General features: G+C 33.5%; 1 protein-coding gene across 1 annotated transcript in view; it reads left to right on the top strand.

Annotated features, from left to right (window-relative positions):
- Lmo3 (LIM domain only 3) overlaps positions 1-14104 on the top strand; it is a 51166-nt gene extending 37062 nt beyond the window's left edge. The window contains 2 exon segments of the mRNA XM_076852707.1: positions 4934-5059; positions 13999-14104. Of these exon segments, the coding sequence (XP_076708822.1) occupies positions 4934-5059; positions 13999-14104 (232 nt within the window).
- Positions 14105-15684: the final 1580 nt, after the last annotated feature.

Below are 15684 nucleotides of genomic sequence, written 5' to 3'. Positions count from 1 at the left end.
AGACTCCTCTCTGAGCACAAATGTATCCTGAAGTCCTGTGGTAATTTTAACTGAAATAGGAACATTGGTCAAACTCACCTGAAATATGTCTTGTGTTTTCTTCTGTATATTTTTAAGTATGTAGTGTTTTCTTTTTTACTCTCTTTAACACCTACATGGTATCCCTCCCTCTCTCCCCCTGACAGTGGAGCACTTGCTAAGACCTATGGAGAGAGGAAATAATAGGATCCACTCTCTTCAGCCTTGTAATGGGTGAGCTTTTTAAGTTTGAAACAAAAGATTGGAATATTTAAAATGTTTTCATTTTCTATCACTGCCTCCCTTGGTTTAAAAAGAGAAGTGGGAGAGGAGATGAGAAGTATATTTGTAATAGACAAAAAAAGCAATTGTCCTTCTCAATCTGTGAAAATGTTCCATTCCTTCCCACATCGCATATTCAATAAAACTTCACCAGCCAGCAGTCAAAGTTAAAGATCTTTTCAAATGGTTGCAATTTCACATCCTTGGAAACCCAAACTTTTCTTTCTCTGTTCATCTCTGGTTATTCTACACAGATAGAGAGATCTCTCTCTTTCATTTTTCTCTATTTCTCCCCGACGTATATAATGTGTATGTATGTATATAGATATGATAACTAGCCCTAGCTTTAACATTAAAACAAATATTTACTGTTATATGTATTTAAGTCACTAGAGGACTGCTTGAGTAGAGGAAAAAAATTGATCTTTATTCAGAATCAAAGCTTACTACAATGGTATTTATTTGTGCTTTTTTCCCCAAATAATAAATTAATTTGAGTCAAATACTATGCTTTCCATGGCTTGGGGGAATTTGATTTAGTGACTTGAGCCACTGACCTGGTTAAAAAAATCTATAGAAACATCTGGTGCTATGAAACAAAAGACACTAATACAATGAACACTCATTTTGCCCCGATGCCTGTAGTAAACCATATTTATTATTGCTATGTTAAATGATTATGTGTCTTGAGTTTTTCTCTCTCTTACCCCCAGGAACTTTGGAAATGGATATTCACTATAGCATACAGAGTTTATCTGATTTATGACTAAATTATCAAAGCTGTTGAACATTTAGTAAAATCGCAAAATTTTCTGGGTGCCTTTAAAAAATACAAGCATGTATTATCTTAGTTCTTGCTATGCCACGCATATACAAAACTTAATATTTCTCTGTACATACTCATTGCAGTGTGGGAGGTGTAGTAGACAGATAAGCTCAGTTCTTCCATAAGAAAGTTGTCTGTTTGGTTTTTGTCTTCATATCTGTTTTTAAGATAGTCAAGACCAAGTAGTGAAAGCAAAAATGAAATGGAAAAGGGTTAGAGTCATCTTTTGGGATTCCTATAAATAGTAATTATCATTGATATTATATCAGTGATACTTGTCTCCTTTTATATGGTAAATCTGCTTTTAATGGTGTGTCGGAAACAAGATAAAAGTCATATTAATTAAAGATTATTATGAACATAAGTAGTAGGGGACAATCTAGCCCATCAATTGGCAAATTAACCCCTGGAATGCTTTAAAAATCTACGAGACATCTTAAAATGAGCAAAATGGATCAACAAGCTTATTTTCCCCCCTTACCATAAAGTTAGGAGCTGGTATGCTATGATTAACTTAGGTCCAGATTTCAAAATGACATATTTTTAAATAAAACTTTGTCTATCCCGGTGTACCAATAAGAGCTCTTAGGCTCTCCTCTTAGCTAGGAGATAAGACTGTGTAAGTACTACAAACGAGCTCACAGAGCTTTCTAGCTTAAATGGAAAAGTGGGTCCATGTTATCCTCTAAACGAGTGTGGGAGTGAACAGAGCAGAGGAAGGGGTTACAAGATTTCCAGGACTGTGAATAGTCGAAATGAATTAGGTAATTAAGAGACTGTTCTTGAACATTTCTTGGACACATCTGAACAACAACAACAAAATCTTATGAATGAGGACTTTAAGCATTCCTTAAGCTTAGTTGATATATATGATGATTTTTTTTTTTTGCCTGAGAATCCAAATGGCATGTTTGGGAATCAAAGGATAATATTATACATCCTCAAACCCCATTTTATAAAAATATTACTTTGTTTCCTTGCCCTGGGAATGTTAGGTTTGCCCCCCTGAGAAAAACGAGAACAAGAATGTGGCTGTGGAATGATCTCTTGATCCTTGGACAAAACTGAGGGAAAAGTCTAACAAATGCATCGTTTTGCAGTAAATTAGATCAGATTTCCACATCTCCGCACTCAGTCTGTGAGCTGACAGTTCGGTAAAATGTTCCCTTGTAAGGTTCGCCCTCTTAGGAAAAGGGGCAATAATTCATCATTAGGATTTCAGAGTCCAGGTGTAGATGGAAACTGATGGAGCCTCCAGCGAGGCAGGGAAAGTGCATGGAAGAAGAAAATTTTATCTGAAGCCTAATTCCCTGGTTACAGCAGAGAATAATTAAGATAATATTGCTTCAAGAGTCCTTTAATGATTAAAAATCACATATGCAGAATCCATAAATTGGAGGGCAACAAATTGGAAGGCTATAACGTCAGAGAACTATTTTGTGCACATTGTAGTGGAAAGTATACTAGTGGCAGTGCGCCGTACGGGCAGCCACCAGAGACCGGGACCATTCCAAGGACTTTGTTTAGATGCAACAAATCATTTGTCTGTTATTAACCCAGAGCTTGTAATTATGCAGATTGCCATAGATTTTCCTGGGCCTGGAAGTGAGATTGAGGGTTGTTCACAGTATAGCAGGCAGCTCAGGGCTGGCCATGCATTACTGAACTTGCCACATTTATCATGTTGACTGATGGCAGCAGAAGCAGGTCTCAGGTCCCAGTGGTTAATGTAGTGGGTAATTAACTGTCATTTGCCTAGTAATAGGCTGATGATCAATGGTTTGTGTGGAAACAAATTCTAATCAGGTAGCTGATAAATGCTCAGCTAGCGAGAGCAATTGAAATTGGGGGAAACTATGTCCAGAATTTCAAAATGGCATTGTGTGTGTATGTTTATTAGGTAAGTGCAAACTGAGTAATTCTTAACAATGGCTTTATCTCATATTAACCAGATTTTATATCCACAAATATATCTATATTCATGGAATAAAGAACTTTTGTGTTTTCCTTCTTTCTCAAAAATCATAAACAGAAGAAACAAATGGCACACATAAGTGCCGTGACTCCTGAAGAGATAGTGTGAAGTACACTCAAAAGTAAATGTGAAATGTTAAAATGAATGAAAAAATTTGTCTCACAGAAGAATGGGATGAAAACTTTAGTTTGTGATGATTTTGTTTTTAATGATGCCAACAGGAGACTGCAAAATATCATATTTTCCACGAAGTTCTTTTGCAAGAAAAAAAATATTTTTCAAAATATTAATTGTAAATTGAGGACATAAAAGTTATTTGAGTTCTGTTCCTTAAGTTAGAAATATTTAAAGATTTTTCTAATTCTCTCAGGAAGATAAGTGTTCAAGAATTTTGAATTTAATCTTCTCGAATATAAACCTTGCGTACTTTTTATCAAGTGTTCAAGTTGTGCTCCAAAACTGTTTAGAAAGCGTTTGCAGTTTCTACCCTCAAGAGGCTTATGGTTTTCAAGAGACAATCTCACAAAATCACAAGCAGAACATTTATCGTACATTTTGTCAGACACGTAGACACCACTCTTACAACTCTGTCCAACCATTGTCATTAGCCTGGTAAGAGGAAATAGTTATGAACTTGAAAATGAATATGCATGCCTTAAGCAAAGACTTATCTTCAGAGTATATAGAAAGTAATAAGAAGAGAGACTTCTGCACGTTTGTGCGTAATCCTTAAATTCAATAAAATGAAAGGCTAAGATTTTTTAAAGTACATTTTTATAACCAAAATGAGTTTTCTCCATAGCACCTTTGAATTCATTAGTTTAGAACTGCTTTTAATTTGGTCTTTCCCATGAGAGCTATTATATTTTTCTCCTGTCAGACTGATGTTGAAGAAAAAAGAAAACTGGCAGATGTAGTGTTTTTTCATCTAGTTGGCTTCCTAGTTAAAAAAGTACATTAACTACTATGCATGAAATATTATTTGTAGCGATTCTTTACCACCACTAACAACTTTGAAGAAACTTGGTTTAAATATTGCCAGTAAAAATGAATAAAATATTTCTTCCCACTAGGAAATGATAAGACATTTTATTTTGTCCTATTTTTTAGGTCATTACAATAACCATTTTCAGGTATCTACAGCAAATAAGATTTTAAAAGAATACCTTTTTTTTTTTTTTTCCTTGAGGCAATTTCAGTGGTTCTGACAATATATTATGCTTGAACTCCTGGTCTAGCTATATATAGTTTACAGCCTCATTTACTTTAATGCGCTACCTGAATAACAGAATCACAGCTATAACTATGGTATAGGGCCAGAAGGTGCAAGCACCTCCATGTTTTTTGACTATTTAAATGGCTTGTTCATAAACGTTATTTCAATAATAATGGCAAACCTCTTAGAATCTAGATGTCAGAAAAATGGCGAGTCATTCAAATGGGTTTCTTTTCCAACTAAAATATCAAATATACAATGTTAGATCAAAGTCACATTGCTTTTATGTTTACTATGTACTCCAACAAGTAGGTTTTTTGCTGTGAATTCACCCCTGTTGACTTCTGTTTGTGTACAGTTATGTAAACTTCCTAATGTATTTGCCTTTTCCTTTGCATTCCAAACAAGATGTGATTTTCATCAAGAAAAGCCAATGGAGTAAATATTACAGAAGAATATGTATGTGTGCACGTAGGATAAAACTCGTTTGTGTACCTCATAAGTCATTATATTGATAGCTTTACGGGGTGTATTGGTATCCTCTATTCACAATCTCAGATTTCCCTTAGTTAAAAACAAAACAAAAACAACAAAAAACTCCTATTTATTGTTTTAGGCTTTTTGGTGTAACAGGAAACTGTGCTGCCTGTAGCAAGCTCATTCCTGCCTTTGAGATGGTGATGCGTGCTAAGGACAATGTCTACCACCTGGACTGCTTTGCCTGTCAGCTCTGTAACCAGAGGTAAGGAGGCTTCATCTTGGCTTCTCAAAAATGGCATACCTCTGTGCTGTCTATTGATGGAATAGGAGGTAATGATATTGATACACTTTACTAAAAGCAATTAATCTCAGCATTTTTGTTTTCTGCAAAGATTAATTCAGTGCCAGAAATAGGCACCAAGGAGGAAGGTCTTAAGACTGACTTTAAAAGAACTATATTGTATAATAGCCTGTGACTGGACCTGGAAATATTTTTATTAACTTTTAGACTTATTACTCATTCTTCTCTTTATCATTTTTCTGTCTTTTAACAAGTTAGTTTAAAATAGCTTTTTTGTACTGCTTCTGTGAGCAAACAAGTTAGCACAAAGCAAACATACAGAAATGTGTAGCAGACATTTTGTTTTCATCATATTTATTAAATTTATAGTTTCCCCCTATTTCTTATTTGCAATTTTAACCTTCTCCTATGTGTGCTATTTCAGTTGCCTCAAATCTCTTTAAGTATGAGACCAGAGAGAGCTAATAATTAAACAATTATCAGAATTGGAGAGGCAGGATTGGCAAAGCAGCAATGGAAAGATCATTGCAGGGGGAATCTGGAAGCTTAAGTTCTTGTCTTATCTCTGCCACAAATTGACTGTGTGACCTTAAGCCAACACTACACCTCTCTGGACCTCAGTTTTTTTATTTGTAATGTGAGGGAGCTTGATGAACTTCAGAACTCTTTTGATTCAAAAGTATTATGACTTAAACCCATTTTTTCTTATTGAAAATTAAACTTTTATTTCCAGTGATATTGGCACTTCTTTTATGTGATAAATGCAGAGAATTTTAAAATATTTTAAAAGTTCATATCAAAATACAATATTTAAAAAATTAGTATACTTGATGGATTTTAATGAAAATGAATAGTGAGTATGTCTATGGCTGTGAGAATATGGTAACGTAGTATATTATAGATAAACATCAGTTCCATTAAGTTCTCAGTTCTTGTAATTTGCCCTGAAAGGTTCTGTTTAATGCATAGTCTTCTTATAAGGTTCTGTAGAACAGCAGAAGGAAAGAATATGATCTTTATGGTGAGAACTAGATTCAAATTCCAGCCCCAATATATTAGCTGATATATTAGCTGTGTGATCTTAGTATGTTACTTGATCTCTCTGAGTTTATTTTCTACACCCATAATACACTAATATCTATCTTGCAAATTAAAAAAAGTAAAATCATTTATAATAAGTACCAGGAACATGGTAGGTTTTCAAAAGTTATTTGTTTTATATTTGTAATTTACTTGGACCATATCACGAACTGGATTTTTCTACAAGACATGTAACATCTCTTGCTAAATGCAGATGTTTAGAATGTGGCCCAGTATGCCTTTATACTATCATCATTCCCTAGACACTAGCTTAAGAAGTCATCTCATATCTTGATTTTTTTCATTACAAGTGCATGGAGTGAAAGTAGGTTAATACTGTTTAAGATGACATTTAGCCAAAAAATAAATTCATGAATGCACATTTTGTTTCTTTTATGAATATGGACATACAACACAAACATCTATACTCTATACAGACACATTTATATGCATGTGTACATGTGTGTGTATATGTTTGGAAAGTATAATAGGAATAAACAGAACACCTTTGTTTCCTTGATGCACTAACAGCAGTCACTAACAGCACAGTTAGCTTTATGCAATAATAATTTCTACTGCTGTTCTACTTATAAAAGCTGACATATTCATAGGAGAAAACTTAGATAATAGAAAGCAATAAAGAACAATATGGTCCATGTCTCACTATTCGAAAAGAAATATAACCAACCTCTCGTTTTCTACGTATATATAACAAATTACACATAGTGTCTACTTTGCATGGTATCCATATTTAAGAAGCTTTTAAAAAAGAAACAGGGAAGAATCTTAATTTTGATATTAAGATTTAATTTGATATTAAATCTTAAGTTTGATATTCAGACCCTCTAATTTATATTATATACCTTCTTGCCTGTCATTAAAATTTCTTTTAAGATGTTTTAAGCTATTTCATGTTCAGTTTTATAGATAGAGCATCATATATTAAATTAGTCTGCTAGGCCAAGTGCAGTGGCATTCATCTGTAAACCCAGCAATTTGGGAGGCTGAGGCAGAAAGATCTCAAGTTTGAGGCCAGCCCCAGCATCTCAGTGAGACCCTCTCTCAAAAAATAAAAGGGGCTGTGGATGTAGCTCAGCAGTAAAGTGTCCCTGGGTTCAATCCCTAGTACTTGGGAAAAAAATCAGTCTTCTATCATCTAATCTACAGATTGTTTCTTCCTAAATTTTGATATTATCACCAATAATATAGGCTCAAATCTATCAGGATAAATTCACAGTAGCATAATTAAGCAAAATAATGTAACAATTTGAAAGCTCATGTTAAATGTTGTTAAAGATGCTCTTTAGAAATGTCCTACCAATTATTCTCACACCAAAATTGCACGAAATTATTCATGTCCTCACATTGGCTTTAACATTGAGAATTATTATTTAAGAAGAAACTTTTTTCACCTTTGGGATGAATGATGGCTCCTCATCATAACTTTTAATTGACATTTACTTGATTATTAGTGATCATTTTTTGTATCATCTTTTAAGGAACTTCTCATTTATGCTCTTTGTCCATTTTTCTATTAGGGCAGGCTTACCTATTTTATCTATTTTCCACACAATAGATGAAAACATCATTCAAGTGCTAAACTCAGCCTAAATTCTATTATGATGCAAAGCAATTGTAGATGGTTAATGCTATTTACAAATCATATATCAATTTTATTTCACCATTGAAATAAAAAGTTGCATTCACAATTAAGTCTGTCTCCTCAGTAGAACTCAGTCAAGTAAGACAAACACTCCTAAATTTTGGCTCTAAAACTGTTCACATTCTTATTGCTGCAAAATACTATTCTAGTATCATTATTAAAGTACCTAATATATTTCTGTGTTCGCTTCATTTATTACATGCCATAATGGGACTGCATATCTTTAGTGCTGGTTATGCACAATTAGCACTTAGTTATTGTCTTGTCACTTCAGCCCCTACAAGACAAACTTCTCTAATGCAGGAAGTCAACTCATCTTCATCAGTCAAGCAAAGCAGACAAATTTTGTTACCCTGAGTACAGAAGGCTTTCAATACAGGAGCATCTGTTTTTACTTTGAAATCAGCTTGGAGACTCCTTCCAGTAAAGCCATATCCCACAGAAGCCAAATTATTGCCACCGTATTATACCTTTTCAAGTGAAACATGAGATAAATAGGTAATTGATAAGCAATTTCCCCTAAGCAAACTTTATTGACATCTGAAATTATGAAGTTGTAAATATTTGTGAATTTTCTTCAGCTATCATTTTATCTTACTTTTTTTAAGTAAAATGGCATTAAGATCCAAAGCCCTTCCAAATGTTTAAAAACATAATAATAATAACCATTCAGAATTGGTTGTCCCTTGTACAAATCTTCTGGCCTTTTTAAAAGTGCAAATTCTGGATTAAAAATATAAAAGTTTCTCTATTCAAAAAGGAAACTTGAGGAGAGCTATTTTGAGTCACTTTCATGATAACTTGAATCTCACTCAGAATTAGAAAAAAATCTGTATAACAAGTTCATTTCTTAAATGTGAATAAGAGGTTCCTCCTTAGAAGATTCAATAAAAGTAAATAATGATCTATAAGAAAAGGGGGGAAAAGTGCTTGTTTATAATGAAGTCTCCCTGAATATGTAGAAATGCATAACATTTCCTTTTCTTTCACTAAACTATAAAAGCACTATGCTAGGCTCTGTGGGAGCAAAGGTGGATAAAAATCAAGCTTCTTTCTTAGACATGTTCAGAGCTGAGAGAGAGACATCAAAGACTCACAGATGAGAGTAATCCATGTGAAATAGATTTACACTGAGGGAAGAGAGATTTGTCCTTGAAGTCTGGGAAAGTATCTAAGAGCTGATATGCTGAGTTTTAAGAAAGAACTCTCTAGAACTGGTTAGGACAGGCAACGTAATGTGTCTGATGGGGTTTGGGGAAGAAGTGAGGGCCAGGGAGCAATGGTATAAAGATTTTTCAGGCAGATGGCACAAAATAACAAGACACGGAGATGTAAAAGCATTTGAGGTGTTCATAAAATGAAAAAGTAGGACGGCACTGAATGAAAGTTAAAATAAATACAGTTTAAATTATTAATAAATACAGTTTAAATACAAGTCAAAATAAATATAAAATTCAATACAAGTTTAGATAAGTTATTCATTTAAAATACATTTGTGATTTAAAACTATTGTGTTCTAAAATAAATCTATCTTAACCAATATTTATTGACCCCTGCCCTCTCCTTTATTAGTACAATTTATGGTGGTGCTGCAAAAGGATTCAAAAGAAATATAATTCATGGTCATGTAGCTCAGAATGGCTTCCAGATTGGGAAACATGTCACACATTCATGGAAAAATTTGAAATGCCAGGGCAAATGATATTCCAATAAATAAGTGCTTTGGGAAAGGTGACAGGTCAAGAAATATTGATGGAGGGGATAGAAAGTAAGGAAATTTCAGAATTTTAGTATCTAGGAAAAGGGTGAAATATTCCTGGTGAGGGAACAACTCAAGTAATCTTTTCTACTGAGAAAAGATTATTAATAAATAAAAATAGCACACCCTTATATAGTGCAGATCATACTCCAGACACTGTTCTTAGTGTTTACATGAACTATGTCATTTAACATGTAAAATCACCCACATGTAGGCATTGTTATTAGCTTCATTTATAGATAAGTAAATTTATGTACAGAAAATTTAAGTAACTTGCCCAGGTCAACACAGTCAGGAAATGGTAGGCAAGATCTGAGCCTACAGAGTTGGGTTTCACCCTGTGGACTAATACCTGTTTCAAAAGAAGTATTTTATTTCTGATTAAGAGCATATAAATGTGAATAGATATTGTAGAGTTAAAGTAGGGTTGACTTTGAATAATTTATAGCAGAATTCAGGATATAGGTAGCATTTCTTGGTGCAGAAAGGATTGTTAGGAATGAGATACTACAAAAAAGGATTGTTAAGAATGAGATGGTACAGAAAGAATTGCTAGGAATGAGATGTGTAATGACAACTGGGCTGTCAGTAGGGAAAAAAGACAGTAAATTTGTTCACAAGTGTACAGTGGTAGAATGAATATATAACTTGTACCTGACTGAAAATGGTACAGTATAGAAATCTCCATCTTTTCATAGCTGTGGATACTGAATAAGAAAGGTAGAAACATTGGCAATACATATTGAATTCCTTCTTCTTTATAAAGGGTTAAGGACATAGAAATTAGTTAATTGGCTATCATTAACCTTAGGGAAATGAAACAACTAAGTTAACATTTTCATTTGTTTAAAAGTGTGTTACAAATGGAGGTTTCTTAGTACAGGCTTTTGATAACCTGCTCAGAACTATTCTAAGCCCATACTTCATGAGGAAGACTTACTAGTTGTACTTACTTCCTATATTTCTCAAGTCTCTAAGGCCATGCAAAATCAGTTAGAATCACCCCAAAAGATATGGAAATTAAATGCATTCTTAATGCAAACATCATGATTAGATGACTTTAATAACCTAACTGGGAATCTTTTTTGTTCTTCAATTTTTTTTTTAAATGAGGGCAAAACTAATTGAACTGACCATATCAGAAGCAATTAAGGATTAGATTACAAAGAAGATTATCCATTTATTTTTAGGAGTTTTAGCCTGGTCTGTTAATATCTTTACAGTGTCCTCTAACCATCAACACTTCAGTAATGTTTTTTTCTACAAATGCTGTCTCATAAGGAACTGATTATATAACATTGTAAATTAGCCATTCTTACAAAATCACAGTTACAGGTTATTTTGTTAAACACTTAATATCTGCATTACTATTTCTCTAATTTCTTTGTGTTTACATATAGAACATTTTTAAGGGGGATGTCAATCTTAATTGCATACCAGTCATAATCTCCTCTTAACCACAGCTGTCAAGGCTATTTTGTTTGAATTATATGTGTAAGGATGACATTCCTCACCCATGTTCTGTTTCATCTTGACCTTTAAGTTGAAATGCACATAAAATGTACTTTATCCAATTGACAACATATTGGTAACAAAATATTTTAGGTAGGAATACTTTATAATAAATCTCTCTCTCTCTCTCTCTCTCTCTCTCTCTCTCTCTCTCTCTCTCTCTCTCTCTCTCTCTCTCCGTCTGTGTGTGTGTGTGTGTCTAGAAAGAGAGAGAATTTGTCTGCCTATCATACAATAAGATGTGAGATATCTAACATCCATTGAATGGTAGGCAGGGTTTCTAAAGTTATGCAAAAGAAGTTTGTAAGACTATTTAGTATTCATATTATACTTCTAGACTTCATGTTTTACTGCTCCTGGTTAAAAGCATGGTTCTTGAATCCAAAGAGACCTGGGTTATTTTCTTTCCTCTACCACATACATCTTAGTTATGGAAACTTGGGCAGGTTTTTAAAATTCTGAGAGAGAATCTTTGGGATTTTGTTTTTATTTTTTTAAGGTCAATGATAATAGTTACTTTCTAGGTTGGTGGTAAGAAATAAATGTGATCATGTATACACATGCTTAGTATTAGCATATGGTAAGTACTTTATTAAAGTGGCTATTTTACCTATATTCCAAACAACAAGGTAAGACTACATATTTCACTTCTACTCTTTGCTACAAACTTACCAATGTGACTGATATAACTAACAAGAAAAACTGAAGTTTCGTCTTCAGTTATTGCAAGTGGAAGGTTGGGATCTGAACCCTGCTCCTTGCAACACACCTGTCTGCCTTTCATTTACTTTTCATTCAAACCTCCCTGTTGTCCAGTGCTGCAGCTGCTTCTCTTACTCATAGTGAACTAAGAAGGAGGGGAAGTGTGAAATGTACCTAGGTCTTGCAGTGGGATAAGTGATCAGGGCAGGACTTGGGCTAGATTCCCCCACTCTGTGTCTGTGCTATTCTCACTGTAATTACCTTGAATTTATTCAACTACATATGATAACAAGACAGAAAAGCGTGGTTTTTATTTGATGGTTCATAGAATTGGGGTACTTGAAAAGAAATTAAAGCAAAATTTAAGATAGCATAAAGCTGAAAGAGTTGTTTTTTTAGGAAAAGTGATTCAGTAACAATAGCTTGGAACACAAGTGTATTGTATTGAATCTCTTTTCGATGTAATATTTTGTTAGCTTATTAGATGAAATTAATTTTAACAGTGATTGTCTTGAATTAGTGTATTCTATCTTCTGTTTTATGTACTCTCACACAATGGAAATACTTAATTTGGCTGCAGAAGCCAGTGCAACAAGAGAAGCATTTCCATTTATTCAACATGTCTTAGTTATCAGGATATCTACAAAAACCAGTTTATCAAACAACACTTTGTAAATGTGACATTGAAAGCATATAGTTTGCAACTAATAAAAAGAAAATACACTTAAAGCCCCAAAGTTGAATGTTCATTGTGTCCAGTAGCCTTGACCACAAACAACTCCAGGATCTCAAGATCAGTGTATAGTCTGTACTTTCAATCAACATCATCAGCAGACAGTAATCCTAGGGAAAAAAAGTAAATTCCACAAATAAACAGACCAATTTTCTTTTAAGAGGAAAGCTAATTCTTTCAATCTACTTTTTTTATTACACTATTTTCCCTTCTATCTACTTAGCTAGTCTAAGGATAAATTTCCAAAGCTACCCAGTTGGAAAATAAATAGGTTCACTGTTTGTCTAGCATTCCAATCTTTGCAAATGTAAATCAGTCCAACTGCTCGTCATTTAAACCTTCAACTTCACAAAACATTAAAGAGTGGCTTTCACTACACAATTTAATCTCTCCACTAAGATTTCTGCCTGAACATCATTCAAAATTGACTATCTGATAAAGAGAGACCACTATCAAAGGTCAGTGAGGTCAACTTGTATAATTACAAGGAGTTTTACTGGGTCAACTCTACCAAACAGCACTGTTTGAAGGTTAAATTGTTACAATTAAATATATATACAGATCTCCCCAGAGTTACTTTATTGTTAAATGTACTGGAAACAGCACAAGCATTTATTTCTGACCTTAATTGTGTCCAAAGTGTCACCCATTGGGAAATTATACAAAAAGAGCACTTATTAAAAAACCTTACAATCTTGCATATTGAATAGTGCTTTATAAAATAAAATGCATAATTAGCTACTGAAAACTAGTTTTATTTATCACATCAATATTAAGAAGATCATTTAGGTTACTCCCTTTGGTTTAATTGGAAGGGCTCCAAGAAATGACAACTAATAGTTGGTATACTGGCCATGAACAAAGGAATATGGCTCAGAATCCCAGTCTGCCGCTAAAGTAACTTTCAATTCAGAATGAACACTTCCAAATTATTAGACTCTAGTCACATTTTAATAACAGAGTAAAAAGAAGCTTTTAATGGGAAACTTTACAAGTGGCTATTTTCTAATTCTTTTATTCATTTTAATGCCTTTTACTTTTTTATTAGGTAGATAAATGGACAATGATGAAATCTTCCATAACTCATGACAGAGAAATATTATCATTCTTTGTTTTATCTTAACGAGTACAAATATAGATCAGTTCTTTTTTCTTTCCAATGTGGTAAAAGAAAAAGGGAGGGAAAGAAAAGAAAAGAAAGTCACCTGTGGTGCCCCAGGTATTCTGAAGTTTCTACAGTTTTTATACTTAAAGACGGAATTTCAAATGTTGTATATGCAGTGTTTCATTAAGCAAACTAGTTGTTTTATTTTTGATAATGAAGGTATCTCCCTAAACCAAGCTTTCAGACTTAGGAAATTATCAGGGGAGTCTGTCTTTAGGAAGTAAATCTTCAAGTCTATAGATCTGAATGAAATAGTCTTAACACACTTCTTTTTAAATATTTTCAGATTTTGTGTTGGAGACAAATTTTTCCTAAAGAATAACATGATCCTTTGCCAGACGGACTACGAGGAAGGTTTAATGAAAGAAGGTTATGCACCCCAGGTTCGCTGATCTATCAACATCACCCCATTATGAATACAAAGCACTACATTCTTTTATCTTTTTTGCTCCACATGTATATAAGAATTGACACAGGAGTCAACTGAATAGCGTAGATATAGGGAAGCAGGATGGTTATATGGAATAAAAGGCGGACTGCATCTGTATGTAGTAAAATTGCCCCAGTTCAGAGTTGAATGTTTATTATTAAAGAAAAAAAGTAATGTACATATTGCTGGATTTTTTTGCTTGCTATTCGTTTTTGTGTCACTTGGCATGAGATGTTTATTTTGGACTATTGTATATAATGTATTGTAATATTTGAAGCACAAATGTAATACAGTTTTATTGTGTTACCATTTGTGTTCTGTTTGCTTCTTTGTATTGTTGCATTTAGTACAATCAGTGTTTAAACTTACTGTATATTTATGCTTTCTGTATCTACCAGCTATTTTAAATGAGCTGTAACTTTCTAGTAAAGAATTGAAGAGAAAAATCTCACTAATGATACACAGATAGATAAAGCAAGTCTATCAACATTAAAAGTACTAAAAAATAAAGACACACACAAAGCATTTTAGTGACATCTACTACTTATTGCCACTATGATTTAGAGTCTATCAGTGTTCTCATTATAACCCCCTATTTTCAGGGGGTTAAAGATCAGCTTTAAAAAATGCATAAAATTCATCCTAAAGCACTTTGATTTTATACCAACGTGAAAAGTGCCATTTTTGAAATACCTTTAAAGCTTAACGATTATCCTTTCAGTATCCTTTTTTGTGCTCACCGACACAATAGCTTTATCTTATTTTTCCAGCCACACCCCCTATGTGAACTAGTGCCTTTGGGTATCATATAAAATTTTTCCAAAGGGTTACTTTAAAAAAGTATTGCCACAATTATGAGATAATTTTAAACTGATAAATTTCTTGTATAAATGTTGCCCAGATCTCTCCACAGGAGCTAAGGGTTTAATCACTGGGCTAAATGAATTTATGGCACTGAAAAGATCTGAGTGTGAATCTTCTGAAATGATGGTAATGCACATTGAAGCTATGATGGTACTTGAGTAGTGAGGTTACTTTTGATCAGAGCAACATCATGCTTGTAGAATCTTCTAGAAGAAGAGAAACAAAAGGATTGATAAAAAGCTGAGAACTGGTGATTTTCTATTTTTCTGTATTTGCCTACCATTTAATGTTCAAAAAATGAATGCTTTAAGTTTGGTATGTCATATTTTCTCATCACTTAAAGTAATTACCAACTCAGAATATCTTACACTTAGGCTAAATTCTGTCACTCCATTTTTGAAAGGTGAAATATCATTCCCTTACCTTAATGATAGCTGATAAAGAAGAAAGCTCTAGAAACAGAAATTATGGAGAATGATTATTTAAATTATAATGAAGAAAATAAAAATGAGAATATGGCCCCTTCTGGGTGGCTCACACTTTCCTCCTTGTCTCTATAAAGGAACTCCTTTTCAACAAATCTCATTCCACACAGTCACAATGAACCACATTTTTACTAGAGCAAAAACTTAGTGCTGTGGGTTTTCTTTCTTTACTTTTCCTTGATCGCTTGTAAAG

Source organism: Callospermophilus lateralis, chromosome 4 (genome assembly GCF_048772815.1).
Source record: "Callospermophilus lateralis isolate mCalLat2 chromosome 4, mCalLat2.hap1, whole genome shotgun sequence".
In the NCBI taxonomy this organism is placed as follows: domain Eukaryota; kingdom Metazoa; phylum Chordata; class Mammalia; order Rodentia; family Sciuridae; genus Callospermophilus; species Callospermophilus lateralis.
Note: the sequence above shows the minus strand (reverse complement) of the source record. Positions and strands in the feature narration are given on the sequence as shown.